The sequence below is a fragment of the Poecilia latipinna genome, unplaced genomic scaffold (assembly GCF_001443285.1).
Source record: "Poecilia latipinna isolate Pla-1442-1.1 unplaced genomic scaffold, P_latipinna-1.0 Scaffold1886, whole genome shotgun sequence".
In the NCBI taxonomy this organism is placed as follows: domain Eukaryota; kingdom Metazoa; phylum Chordata; class Actinopteri; order Cyprinodontiformes; family Poeciliidae; genus Poecilia; species Poecilia latipinna.
This window is the reverse complement of record NW_015114502.1, coordinates 50839-65591: the sequence shown is the minus strand read 5'-3', so window position 1 is coordinate 65591 and position 14753 is coordinate 50839. Positions and strand designations below refer to the sequence as shown.

General features: G+C 37.3%; 1 protein-coding gene across 1 annotated transcript in view; it reads left to right on the top strand.

Annotated features, from left to right (window-relative positions):
* The window catches only part of rapgef2b (Rap guanine nucleotide exchange factor 2b), a 95995-nt gene that overhangs the window by 30797 nt on the left and 50445 nt on the right, over positions 1–14753 (top strand). Inside the window, exons 2-4 of the mRNA XM_015015142.1 lie at positions 2691–2761; positions 5202–5258; positions 13672–13755. Of these exons, the coding sequence (XP_014870628.1) occupies positions 2691–2761; positions 5202–5258; positions 13672–13755 (212 nt within the window). The remainder of the gene's footprint in view (positions 1–2690; positions 2762–5201; positions 5259–13671; positions 13756–14753) is intronic.

Here is a 14753-nt window from a genome sequence, read left to right as displayed (position 1 = left end):
TTGTTACTCAGGATATCACTGTGTGAGCTTACAGAAACCGTCTCCATGGCAACGCTAACCTCTGTGCATCCAAACTGACCTCTAATTTTACAAGTATTTTAATACTTTACAACATTTTAATGTTATTGCATAATTAATCTGTGTGACTATTATTTATTGTTAAATCAAAGGTAGAATCAGGGATGGGATGATATTCTCACAATACAACTGAAAATAAAACTTCCAAACTAAAATGAGTATGATCTAACTATTTAAAACATAATGGCAACATTTTGTTTTAATGTTGCCATTTAACAACATTAAAACTAAATGTTTTAAAATAAAACATTAAGTCTAGTGTGGCAACATTATTACAACCTTGATTGTTACAGTTATAATTGTTATTTGTGAGGCTTATTTATTGTTTTCTGGAGACAGTAAGTTTGTTATAGTCTCTCTTAGGTGATCCTTACAGATTTTGTTTCCTTCGTCGTTGTTACATTTAATGTAATTTCCTATTTTTGTTTTTCTTGTTTTGGTTTTAGTTTTTTCAGTTTTCTTTTCCTCTAGAACATTTTTTATTTAATTATGTTTTTCTTTTTTTCTCCTGTCATTCTTTGTGTCTTTCTTAATAACTTCATTCCATGTACAATCACATGTGGTGACAAGTGAGTTACAGCGTGGTGGAGGGCTGTTTGTTTACGTAGCTCGTTAAGCTAACAGAGCCTCGGTGTGTTGCACAGAGGTCAGCGATCCTGAGGGAGAGCTTGGTTAGAAAGTCTTCATCAGTACTAATTTATCTGTGAATCACCATGTAATAGACACTAAATGCATGTTATTTACCTGTTTTTAAACATGTTTACCTTTCATCATTTTATAGCCACTGAAACCAAGAGAAGCTATTTTGTATTTGTATTGTGAGCTTCTTAAATGAACTTGTCCAGCTCTTGTAACAAAAGTTTAGTAAACTGGGGAAAAAGGCGGGGGGAGGGACACACAAAGTCATACTTTCTAGCTTTATAACATACATTGTCCTTGTAGCTTGCTAACTGTAGTTTTTAAAACTGTTGTCTTTATAAGAGTGATGAGATGAGTGAGTGATCTGTTTACAGGAGATAGACAATTGTAGGATCTCTTTCACCCAGCTGACCTGCAGTTTGCTGCAGCAGTGTGTCATTAATAGGATCTCATTAATAGTTGTAACAGTATGTAAAAAGAAATGCATTAAAGAATAATATAAAGTAAAAAAAAAGAAAAAAAGAAACTAATAAATCAATAAGATTGGGCATAAAATAGAAAATCAATTCTACATCAATCCTGTTGAAAATGAGAAATAGTAATTTATATTACACTTTATAATAAAATAAGTTGGGGGAAAAGTCCTTATTTTTATTTATTTTTTATGCAATATTTGATACATAAATTACTTAATCAAACCATGTATTTATTTCTATTTATTGCTAATTTTAGCAGGATTTGTCCTCCATATCTCCCAGCACCATCCCATGCCTGGTTGCACTGTTGATTCATTTCCTTCAACAACAAAAGATCAAAATGGCTGCTAGCGATACTCATTCATAAGAGAGATAAAAAAGAAACCTTATTCTGAAGCTTTTCCTGACTGGTTTTGATTTGAAGGTAGAAAATAACCTGGATTTGAGCTATTTCGGTCACACTTTATACTGTCTGCAGCCTTCCAGGTCAAAAGTTTTCTTCATTTATCTTTCTAAAAAGTAATTGTCTTCCAGTTCTTCTGTCTTTTTTTATTCATTCTTTTTTCCATGAAGGAATACAACATTGACAGTCCTCTCACACACACCATGAACTCTGACAGTTGTCTCCATGTCAAAAAATGTTCAATAATTCCAGGATTGTTGCTGTGAGACACTTAACCCAGAGACAAACTGTGCGTTCAGTGTGGCTTGATGTGGACGTCTGGCCGGCTCTCAGGACAAGTTCTCTGTTGTCCCGCCGCTCTGCCGTCGCCACATCTACCTCCAGTTTTCTGCCTACAAAGGCCTCCCAGTAGCTTCCACCAGTCGTGCAGCTCCAGCCCAGACTCAGGGCCTGGAGGTCTGTGGCCCAGTGTGCAGCGGCAGACAGTGGGGTGGCTGTGCTGTCTGCCAGCTCTGGGAGAGGGCCACTTTGTTTCACCTCAGACTTGGACAGCGGCCAGACCATCCCAGAGTTACTCACTGGGTCACTTGATGAAGTAATTGAATAGAGTTTATAGTTGAGCCGTGGATCTTTTTTTTTTATTTCTTCCCCTCTCTGCTGCTGCTTTATTGCCGTCTATTCCAACGTTCAGACTCACAAGTCAATGAAGCCGTGCTTGTTAAGAGTTTTCCGTCATCCCACAGTCAGTTTATGTTCTGCAGCATGAACTAGCAGCATTATAACTGTTGAAGCGAATGCATAATTATAATTCACCAAAGCTCAAATGCATCAATTTGTTGCGACACTCATTTAACAAGAATAATGTTAATAATCACAGATGAAATTTATTGAGGAAAAATGGGTTTAATTTCAGTTCAGGGATGCCAGAAAATTATTTCTGAAACTATTAATGGTATAATCAGTTATAATGATGAATAATTTACACAAGAACATATAAACAGAACTTCAACAAATGATTTATTAACTTTTTACAACTCTTATGATTAAGATGGCACGGATCTATGTCCGACTGACCTTCTGCTCCTCTTCCTCAGGACCTGGAGATTGTTTACTCGTATCTCCATGGGATGGAGGCTCTGTCCAACCTGCGGGAGCACCAGCTGAGGTAAGCGTCTGCACCAAACGTAGATATTCTGATACAAACATGTTCTATCGGCATACATCTAAGATGGAAAACTAACAGCAACTTGCTGAGGAAGGACTGAAAACTTTGACAAGGTCTTTTTATTCTCTAAGGTCTCTAAAGACTTGATACAAGGAATATTTTAATATAAATTTTACAAAAGATAAAAATAAAACTGAATAGAAGCCACAGACCCTTAAAATCACATTTTATTGCTTGTGGGTGCTATTTAAGCTCATTATTTTTAGTCCATATTGGTAACACTTTATTTGAACTTTACCTTTAATAACATAAAGTTACCTAATTTTTAAAGTGCAATGAGTAATACTTTTATAACAAATTCATATCAGTAATGATTTCTTGGTTAATGTCAAGTTGTCATAACAGACATTTTGAATAATGTCAACTTTGTATTAAAAGTGTCATAATTTACCAAATGACGCTTTATGACAACAGTCATAAATATTCATGAAGGCTTATTCATGTTCATGACAGGTGTTATGTCATGTTTATGACGGTGTCATGTCAGTCTTATTCAGCCCCCTTCAAATATAGTCTTACCTCAATACTTTTCCTCATTAACCTCATGGCTCTTCTTCCTGACTCCTCTTTTTGTTTAGTCAATCTGCTTTCGATTATTTATTCTCTTCCAGCTTTAATTAACATAATTTTGCATTTTATTTTCAAGGTTAAAAAATCTGTCAGTTTCAAGGAGAGCTGCCCAAAAAAACAAATATATATATATATATATATATATATATATATATATATATATATATATATATATAATGGAAATCTGTATCCATATTGAAAAGCCTGATGATCTGCACTATACCATGTTCTTTATTTTCATTTTTTACTACATCTGTATTTCATTAAATTGGACCCTCTAAACTTGTTCACTCAGTCCAGTAAAATTAACCTAAAGGAATATTTTTCTAATTGTTGGTCTATGTCCACTTTCATTCAACCTATTTGATGTGTGAAAATTGTAGATTTTTTTTCTCTACGTCAGCCTCCCCGCCTATTTTGACTCGCTGCCCAAACAGTGTGTGTTAGAGGTCTGTTCCCACCCTGGCCTGTGTGCACACACAGGGATTATGTGGAGTAGGGAACAATGTTTCAGCGTGCGACTCGTGAGCGAGAACATTCCAGCGCCTGAGCCTTCAGAGGCCTCCCGCCCAGCAGCAACCCGCTGTGGTCCTGCCTGTTTGGATCCCCAGGAATGTCCTCGTAGTCCCACAGACCAGCCCACCACTCCTGCCAACTTCCAGACATCCCACTAACTATGGGATTATGTAAAGTCCTTTTTCCTCAACATTTTTCCTCGCAAGGAATGTGTTGTTTTTCTCTTGTGGTACTTTCACAGCTACTTTTTTCCAACAGTTTTTTTTTGTTTGTTTTGAATATTGTGCAACTAGATTTCCTGCTATAGTTGATTTCACTACAGTTCTCTCACACAAGTATTTCTAAACATATGGGGAAAAGTTTTCTATGGCTTTTTAAATGTTTATGTAGCTGAACCATGCGATTCAAAAATGGGACCTGCTGCTTGTCAAATGCACTTGGCTGTTAACATGGTGCCACTTGGAACAGAAAGTAGTTTATCTTAGGCCAGTTGTCTAATCTTGTTTATATGAACTAGATAAAAGTTTTCTGTTTTCTCGATTAGTCAGTGCTAAATCTTGGCTATAGGCTTCAGGGTTAACTCCTCTAATCTAAAAGCAAACCTTTCATTGTTGCGTTGCCTCTCTTTAAGAAAGTCTCAGAGGCTCAAGCTGCCACCCTGCAGGTGGTTAATGGCAGGATGAATGAAGTTTAGATCTGCTGCACATCATTTTGGTGTCACATAGGCAATGGGAGACCTGTTAGGATGAATGAAATGTAACATTAGCAGATTATGATGATTATTGGAACATATTTTACCTTGTCAGTTGTGATGTGCAAGCTTGGTCCCTATAATATAGTGGTCTACAAAATATTGAATACAGTCAGTGATTTGCAGTTATGACATTTTGAAATGTTGATGAAGAATACAGTAGAGTATATCGTGCAGCTCTATATTAGTATTTAATTGGATTTTATGAACTGGAGAAATGTCTGAAGTCAGATCAGACTTTGTTTCCACCTGGAGCTCAGAGTCTGTCTGTTGGTGTGAAGTTGTCTTTTTTTTCTCCTCATCAAGCATGCAGCACCTTCTACCAGCTATTTATAAAGGCATTAAGCACCTGACAACGTACATACTGCATTCTCTAAAAGTGGTGGAAAATAAATCTGAGAAAATGTCCTGCATGTGTTTATGAATGTAACATAAAATTCATATTTACCTCTGCTAGAGCTTTTTATGTAGTTTCTTTCAATGCTTGTAATAAATGTGATATTACTGCAGGTGACTGACGTCCTTCTTGCTCTGTTTCCACAGAATAATGTGCGAGACGGTGCGATACGAGAGACACGAGGCCAACGAAGTGCTTTACTAGTAAGTCCTACAGTGTGTGCATTCATGAATGCAGCAAGTAACAGATTTACGGGCTCTGACCCCGGCAATAACTGGATGTTATTGATGAACTGAAACAGGCTGGCTGCACACAGCAGAGCAGACGAAATGTTGCAGGCAAATGAAAACAAATGTCTAAAGTGCAGACGGAGTTAAGGCAATCCCCTGTAGAACGTTAGTGAGTAAACATTGTTTCAAGGCATCTGAGCACTGCTAAGAAGAGAAAAATATCTTTTACAGCAGAGGTAGGACGTTAGCTGGTCACAGCTTCACATTTCCTCCTTTAATATATAATTTGGGGTTTAATTGAATCAGGGAGGTATATTGAAAGCTTCTGGATGTGTTAGATCAGTTTCCAAAGGCTGCCACTGCTGCGGTTCACAGAATCAACACTTAGTGTTTGACTGCTGTCACATGGTGACGACTTCCTAACACCCATGGTGAGAATGAAGTCTGTTAATTAACTCTAAGCTTTTCCACAGGCTGGAAAGAGTTCAGTGTTCATTATTTTTTCTTCCTTCACATTCCTCGTATGTGTTTTAGGAGATAATGAAGAAGACCAGACACCTTCCTAGAAGTTCTCCTGGTGCTTTAGCAGCTGAGCAAACAAAAGGTCTACAGATTAAGTAGTGGTTGAATAATGGATTCAAGTTTGAGCATGATTCTCTGGAACCACACACTGTGCCATGAAAATCTCATAAACCATTTCTAGTTTTGTATATTACATTTTTGTAATCTTTAAAAGTAGCTTTATTCAACTATCCTCCTCACCTACTGAAGAAAATAAGCCAAAAAGCAACCAGAAATGTTTTTTTAATAATCATTTTCAGAACAATTAGAGAAATATTCTCCAAGACCACTTTTAACCACACTGAGAAACTAACAATCTGGAAAAAAAAAAATACATAGAAACAAGGAATTAAGTTAAAACTTCTACACAAGCTATAGTGTGGTGTTATCTTCTAATCGGTTGAGTTGTTTTAGTCCTCTGTGTTGCTGGATGTTTCCCATCAGAGCTGTAAACATTATTGGTGCACTGATAAATCAGCCCTGATTTTCTTAATTTTGGGAGATCAGTGATAGGATAATATTTAAATATGACACCGATCTTTTCTACCTTCACGAAGGTCTGAAAGTCTTTGCTGTAATAAACCAGGGTCTTTATTCAGTCCTTAAATCTGGAACAACAAGGATTTTTATTCAGGGATCTTCCATGTATGGAAACATTCTAAACAATAACCAGACTGTATCCCTTCTCCCATGGAAGCTGTTTCCATCCATCCAGCTCATCTTTCTTTCTGTCCATCTATCCAAGCATCAGTTCATCATCCATACTTTGATCCATTTCTTTCTCCCATAATTTTGACATGAAAACCTTAAAAACTTTAAGAAATGGGTGTTATGTTAACTGAGGACTGATTTGTGGTGTCCTGAAAGTATTTGGTGACATGTTAACCAAACAAAAGCAGGAAGCTTCGGCTGAATCTCGTGGAAGATGAAGTGTAAAGCCAGCTCCTATTTATACAAGATGCAAGTTCTTCAGGTTTCCAAGCATACTGTTTCTATTTAACCAGATAGAAACCTGGTTCTCTGATGTCAGTAAAGCTTTCCTAAGGTGTGGAACATTCAGAAAGTAGTTGAGGATTATAACCAGGCAGTCTGTGTGCCTTGTAGCTGACTTCTCATAGAAACAGTGATGTAGCAGCTCCGCTCTGATAGATCTGTGAACTAAAAACCTTCTCAGAAACACAGCAGGTTATTTCTCTCTTCCTCATTACATGTTTCTAAGCCTGTGGCCATTTTCTTTCCAATGACTTTGGCACAGCTGTTCTGTTGCATGTCTGTTTGCATTTATTAACCCATAAAAATCGTGCCGCGCACTCCCTGATAAAAGCAGGGGTAATAAACAGTAGAGGTTCAGATTGAGTTTTGTCATGCAGCAACTCAATCGGACCTTTCCTCTGGATCAAACAAACCTTTAACTGCCCGTTATCACATCTTTATCTATTGAGAACAGTAGCAGCAATATGCTGTGGAATGAGGGTTGTAAAAGCCAATGAGGGAGGAGGACTGTTAAGGTAATCATATGGCTGAAGCAGTTTGACAAAAAAGAAATGCTTTAGGAGTTTGTCATCAGTGAGACGAGGATTTCTCCTTCAACCATCCGATTTTTACGTTGGGCTAAACCCGGACTCTTAAGTTTTTCTCTCCTACAGAGACATTTTCCAGAAGTTAGTTAATGAAGCACTCACTTCTAAGCTCATTGAGTGTCTGTGGCTGTCGGCGGTCCTGGAGTAATGATGGGAAGATGAAGACAGTAGTTCTAAAAACAGTTCTCATATTTACTGCCTGAGGAGCTCCCTGCAGTGATGACACTATATATATGCACAAATATGAGCAATCTCATTTAATATCTTTTGAAGACATGACATCCCATAAAGAGCAGAACCTCCCAGGGTTTACGCTCGTAACGTTATTGTGCTCAACCATCGTCACACGGAGACATCAATGTTTTCAACGGTGGGAACATTTTTCTGTCTAGGAATGCCCATACCTGCAAATGTTTGACTCATGCGGTGCACTGATTTAAGCTGTTAACATTTATGCAGCAGAAAGTACAAATAAAAAAATATATGTATTGAAAATTTGTATGTGGTAACAAGTTTCTTCTTAAAAAATAAGAAAAAATAAATTCTTTCAACCTGTCTCCAACATCCTCACTTAAAATCACCCAAAATGTCAGCATATTAGTCATTAATCCTATAGCATTGCTAGAAGCACTGTATGGTAAAATATGAGAAAATGGATGGATGTGGTTTGAAATGACCAGTTGAGAGGTGGGTCTCTTTTCAGAGGAAACCTCACAGGTTCTAGTGCATCCTGAGGTGTTTTGCACTGAGCCCTTAACCAAAGGCAACGCAGCTCTGGCATGCTGCATGATGGTTGAGGCTGTGTCTGTCTATAGGCATCTAGTTAAACAGCAATCAGCAACTGTATTTGACCAACAAGTGCCAAAACATTGAGTTTTACTGGTTGAGACACAATCCTAATTCAGGTATGACATGCACAGGATCTTTAGACTTTTTTCCTCTATGCACACACGCTTGATGGTTCTGGACGAAAGCCCCAGTTCAGCACTGTCGCTTCAGTGCCACCATCGCAGCAGGAAAAGGACAAGGACAAAAATGCAGCATGATGGAGTTATCACCCACATGGTAGCAGCACAAAGACTGAGAAACCACTGTCAAGTCTTCAAGAAGTGTGCAACAGTTAAAGCGTGTGGATGCTTCCATAATGATCTTCATTCATTTTTACTTCCTAACTCAGTTCCAGACATTTACATTGACATCTCAGTCATCTCCAGAAGACATATCTGTCTCCGCTTGTATGACTTTACCAAAGATGAGCTGAGTTTTTTTTTTTTTTTTATCTGATTATTTGACACACAGATCAACAAAATATCCAAGAAACCACGGCAACACAAAATCACCTCTTAGTTCCACCTCTGGTGTTCCTCAAAAACTTTAGCCGTTCGTTAATGTATTCCGAATTATCTGTATAAATATCTGCATGCAGTGAAAAACAGATTTCATCCCCTCCTCTGAGCTTCTCGTCAGGTTCTTAAGTTATCATTCTTAAAAGTGGAAAATCATTCTGGTTCATAAAAATTTACTTTGGTTTTTCCAAGCTTTCCAAAAACTAGAGATCGGAAATTGTCCACAAAACATTTCAAATCTCTAACCAGTTGGTTGAACATTGTTTTGTGTAAATATGAACTGGACTCTGTGAACTGGAGCAGAAGTCACCACATGTTGGACATTACATCGGCGCTGGGTCACAAACTGCTGATGGTGCGAATATCACAAATAGCTGATCCCAAGTTCCTAAATCACGATAGCAACCAGGGATTTCCTCTCAGGTCATAAGACTGACAACAAAAAGAGCAGAATTCTGAAAGATTATTCAGGATTTTTCCCCTCAATAAATGTCACTGAAAACTACATTTTTGTACTTACTGAGTTTATCTTTTTTATATTAAATGTGTTTAATGATCTGAAACATCTTTGTCAACAGCACTAAAACAAAGGGGGGTAAATAATGTTTCACAGCACTCTACATTTTTCCAGACTGTCATTTCCTACGTTTGTGAGGCTCTGAAGCTCTTTGTGGGGAAAAGCAATCTCATTAAAATCTCCCCACATTTTGGTAGCTAACCAACATTCAGCACTGACAGAACAGGTTTGGGTAAGGAGGAAATGTTTGATCCTGTTCTGAGAAATCCCACTAAGGTAACAATGTCTCTCAGCCCGGCACTTGAGCTGTTTTTGGTTCTGTTTATTGTAGAAAAATTGTTGGCTTTATTTCGTAACATTACACACATATTGTGGCTTTGAGTCTCTGGAGAATTTCATGGTGAAGGCAGCCGTACAATAACATCTTAATGGTTACCGCTGCTGTTTTATTTTCAGCGGAGAGAAACCACCGTTGTGTCGCAACTCCTCGTTCTGTGTAACCTTGTGTTGTTCTTGGTGGACATTTCTTACATCTTTGTTTGGGCGTTTGGGAATCCATTGTAGTATGAACTGCTTCACATATAAAGAAATCATAACTGTCATGTTAAAAACACTTAAAATCCAACAGCTGCTTTTGTTTAAATAATCTTTATTAAACATCAGTTGTATGAAGATTAACTATTGATTTTAAACCCATATGAAAACAAATTCTCCATGATTTTTTTTATATTCTAGATGGAAATGTTTCATGTTTGTTTATATCCTGTCAAGGATATAATAAATATTGAATCTACATTTTAATTTCTTTGATTTTTATGTATTTATAGTTATATTGATCATAGTCTAATTTGATCCTTTCCATTCTATTATCCATTATATAAATTAAGAATTTAATCTGTAAATCAGTTTGGAGTTGATTAGGTCAGGAGTCTATGTAAGACAGACATCTTCAAAGAATTTGTATGAACTTGTGGAAGTATAAATCTACTTTTGACTTCATGTCTACTTTGACAATAGTATACATTAGTACTAAAAAACTGTTCTTAGAATGTATAATATTTGACTGATTTGAACATTTCTTACGAGTAACTTCTAACAGATAAAAAGCTCATGAACTGGAATAACCTTTTAAGTTTCCATATAACAAAGATAAAAAAATGTTTGAATTAGCAAAAAATGTAAAGAAAACCACTTTTGTTTTTAGCTGATGTTGGAGTTGGAGCTCAAACCAGAAAAATCCAGCTGAGCATTGCCAGAAGGGAAGTGGTTATCATGCTGAAATCTGAGGGAGTGCAGAGTTATGAACTTCTGAACTTGGATTTTACTAATCATTGATTATCATAAGGGGAGTTTAATTGTTGCTTCATGTTTCATGAGTCAAAGCTAATTTTCTGAAACTCTACTTACTGGAAGGGTTCTGTCTTCATGGTTTCACCTCTCCATCTCCATGGCGCACACACAAGCAGACTCCCTGTTGTTCCAGGCCTCCCTGTGGGCTTTTACAGTGTTAGTGTTTGACTATTGCTTCCTATACGGATGACCCAGATCAGTCAAGCCGTCCCAGAGCATCCTAGTCTTCTTTCTGCGTCTTTTTTGTTTTGGTGCGCTCTCCTCCTCCTCTTGTTAGGCGCTTCCTTCGTTTTGTGCTTGCTGGTTATTAATAATTGAAGGTTTTGTTTGTGTTCACCCCAATGCAGAGAGGGATCATGAAAGTATGGAGCGAGTACGTGGGAGAGCGGAAAGAGACGGTGGAAAATGGAGCATGATTCCTTTTGAAATAAATGAGAGATTTTACACTCTGTCAGGTGAAAGTGTGGAGAGGAGGAGGAAGAGTTGATTAAAAAAGAACAAGTCAGCAGCACAGAGGTGTTGGGTGTAAATGTATGCTCTTGTGTAGAAGCAGGTGTATAATAGGTTCACCCATCCTTTACTTTTCTGTAAGCACAAACCAGTGTCACATGTATGATTCCCCTTCTGTTTCCTTTGCTGGTTTTAATTAAAAAGTCAAATTTAGCCCTTAAACTTTGCTTGTCGGTCTCATGACTGTCATGACATGCTAATAGCTAAATTTCTTAGCAGCAAAGATGACCTTCCACAGTAACATGTTGTTGACAGGCTATGCTAATCCACCTCATTTGCTTTTGTCGCTCCTTTTTAAATCTCTGTCTGGTTGTACGGTTAGAAAGTAATCTCTGAAGATAACTGGAATCGTCAGTTTGGAACTGATCTGTAATTTCTATGTTTAGCTTCTGGGTTTACGTCACATTACTAGCTAAAAACTCAGGATTACGCATAATATTAATGTTTCCTTCTCTGAATTTCTGCTTCCTCTTTACAGTCTGCCAGCTGCCCTACAGCACCTATGCTGACAGTGACCACAGTGGAGTGCTGTGTTAAAAAATGCTGCTGTCCATTCAGGGAAAAGCTGTTTTTTTCCTGGTAGTAATATGTAAAATCAACTTTTTTGAGTTTTTTAAAGAGACAGAGGCCCAATTTCAAGGCATTAAGTTACAAAGTTAAATTTCTTTTTGCCATATTTGATATATACTGCGACAGACTGGCGACCTGCCCAGAATGTACCCTGCCTCTCACCCAAAACGCTCGCTGGAGATCGGCACCAGCAGCCCTCCCGACCCCACTAGGGAAAAGGGTTTACAGAAAATGGATGGATGGATGGATATTTGATATTTATACTGCATTTTTATAACAACAGAAGGTAACATAGTTACTTTATTGTGCTACAAAGTGATACCCTGTAGCTGGAAAACACATAACCCTGCCCCTTTAAGGGAAAAAAGACAAATTAAAACATAACTGATCCTCGTGAGTTGTCCTCAGTTCCGCTACAATAAACAACCGACTCGTTAAAATCCTGTAAATGGTGCCAAAGGTCAAAGGTGGTGAGACTATTACTCTATTTTTGTGGAATTACTTATGGACGATGGAATTGATCTACTGATTTCAAAATTGATCTATTAATTTCTAACCTAACACTAAGAATTTATTTAAAGTTACTTTAGCAAAGTCAGATTGAGTTTTTCAGTTTTTACTATTTCTTATTGCCACAACAAGAAAAACATGTAGCAATGTTTTTATTCTGTATGAACATTTTTGAAAATAAAAGGTCGGTGTTTCTCATTAAGATCCAAAAAACTAATGAGTTGTCAGATATTATCTGAACCCTAAAACCCCGTCCATCACCTCTTCCATCGTAGCATCTCTCAGACCAGCTAACTGTGCTTTAAAATAATAATTTAAAAAACTAGTACGGTTTGAGGCTGCATAACTTGGTGACTTAAAGCAAATATTCAAAAAGATTCAACAGAAGGCATCATCCTTGCATGTGGGTATGATTTATTCTCTGTATTTGTTTGTTTGTCCTCTTGTAAGGATTAGACTGCCTGCTACATCGTCTGAGGGTCAGTGTGAGTTTATGTCTGTAGCGCCCAGATTCTCTGTCTACATCCCTCAGCAGGGTCATGCTGTGGGTGGTTTGTTCATTCATGGTGCTACTCCATCTGTGCGTCTCCAAGGAAGCCTTCTCTTTGTTTTCTGCTTCCTTTTTAGTCATTGTTCTCCCACAAAGCACTACAAACTGGAATTTTAAAGTAAAATCTATGAATGTTTGATCCAGGAGAAAATATATTATACACTGTCAATAAGGGGGCTGCATTTATTTAATATTCATGTTAAAGAAGCTCTTTTCTAGCTTTATTATGTTATTTATGCTACTATTAATGATGAAACTAATGTGTACATGATAATGTTGATGCAAAATATAAAGATGAGTTTATGAAAGTGCCTCTTAAATTGATGCTTATGTTTGGAGGTTATTTTACGTGACAACCACAAACATCAATGAGTTATACTGGGAGTAAATTTAAAATATTAAACAAATCTTAATATTGCTGGATGCATTTGTATTCAGTCCATTTTACTTTGATAGCTAAAGCTATCAAATGCATGCCACACTTTTCAGATTTTAGTTTTTGAACACCATCTTTACTTTTTCTTCCACTTCACTATTATGCACTCCACTGTGTATTTTCAGAGTATTTTAAGTAAAGGGGTTATTAATTAGATTGCAACTGTTTGTAAATTTAATTTCTGCAGATGAAAACTGTGCAGAAACTGGCCAATCGGAAGAGAAAGAGCTATTAAAGAACTTTGAGGGGTGAAGAGTTAATATTGCTTGATTTGAATGATAACAGGGACTAAATGTCCTGCAAAGTAACTGTAGTGAAGTGTTGCTAATTATCAGACTAACAATGAAAGCTTTTGCGTGCCTGTTTATTACTTTTTCACTATATTTGTGTATAAAACTCTTGGAATGTTGTTTCTCATTCTTTGTATTAATTTGAGTCTTTGCTTGTGATTTTCAGCCCGGATGATGTGGGAAGCTGTTGGTACATCCTGTTGTCAGGCTCGGTTTTCATCAAGGAGTCCATGTTTCTCCCAAGAAGCAGGTAAGATCACCAACCAGCCTCAGTGCTATTGGAAAGTTTGATCTTCCTGAAACATCAAAACAGTGTTCTTCCTGCTGTTTGGTGTTCATACTTGCACAGTCGAGAGATAAAACTTAAAATCTGGATGTTCTAGACCACTATATCTTGTCCATTATAACTTATTTATATCTTCTGCAGAATTCAGTCATGGCTCATTTTATTTTTTTACTTTACAAAATTAGTTGTTTAAACTCAATAATTTTTCAGCACAAAGAATTATGAGGAATTTACAGTTTAATCCACAGGATTAGAAATGTCTCCCTGAACTCTGCACTGATCAGCACCTCTGGACCCAAAATTCAAATGTTAAAGAGCTGAGATTTCACAACCAGAGCTGTAAAATGTGGAACTCTATCTGTGGGCGGTTTGGAAACAATGATCTTTTTATCCCTCCAGCTTGCATAACACACCTACGGCCACTGAGCTTGTGGCTGACGCTTTAGCCATTGGAGCAGAACCCTCCTGGCTCTGCAGCGGGGGTCTTAACGGGTCATTCTTTGGGTTCTTATGAACATGGGAGGAATTTAAAATGGCTGAATTTAATCAGAGATGCTGATCTAGTCTGAAACAAACCTCAGTTTTACAAAGGTGAAATTGTGATCTGGATGCCAGATAATAATTTGCAGGCTGGTTAAAGCCAAACGTCTGACTTCAGTCCCTAAAGCTTTTACTAAGTGTTGGTTGTGAAATAGCTGAACCTCTGCTGAATAATGAGCTTATGTGCTAACTGATGTGATCACAGCTCTCAAGTTTCTACATTTGGTTGAAATTGTAAATATGGTGCATTAACTGCTTAATGATCAACTTTGGAGCTTTATTATTTGAGTAGGGAGATGGGCATGTTATTGCAAAAGTCAACATGTCTTTTGGTTGTAAAAATCCACATTATTATCCACATTGACTAATCAGAGGCCGATGTGGCTGATGGAAGAAGCTGATCAGGTGTTGCAGTGTTGCAG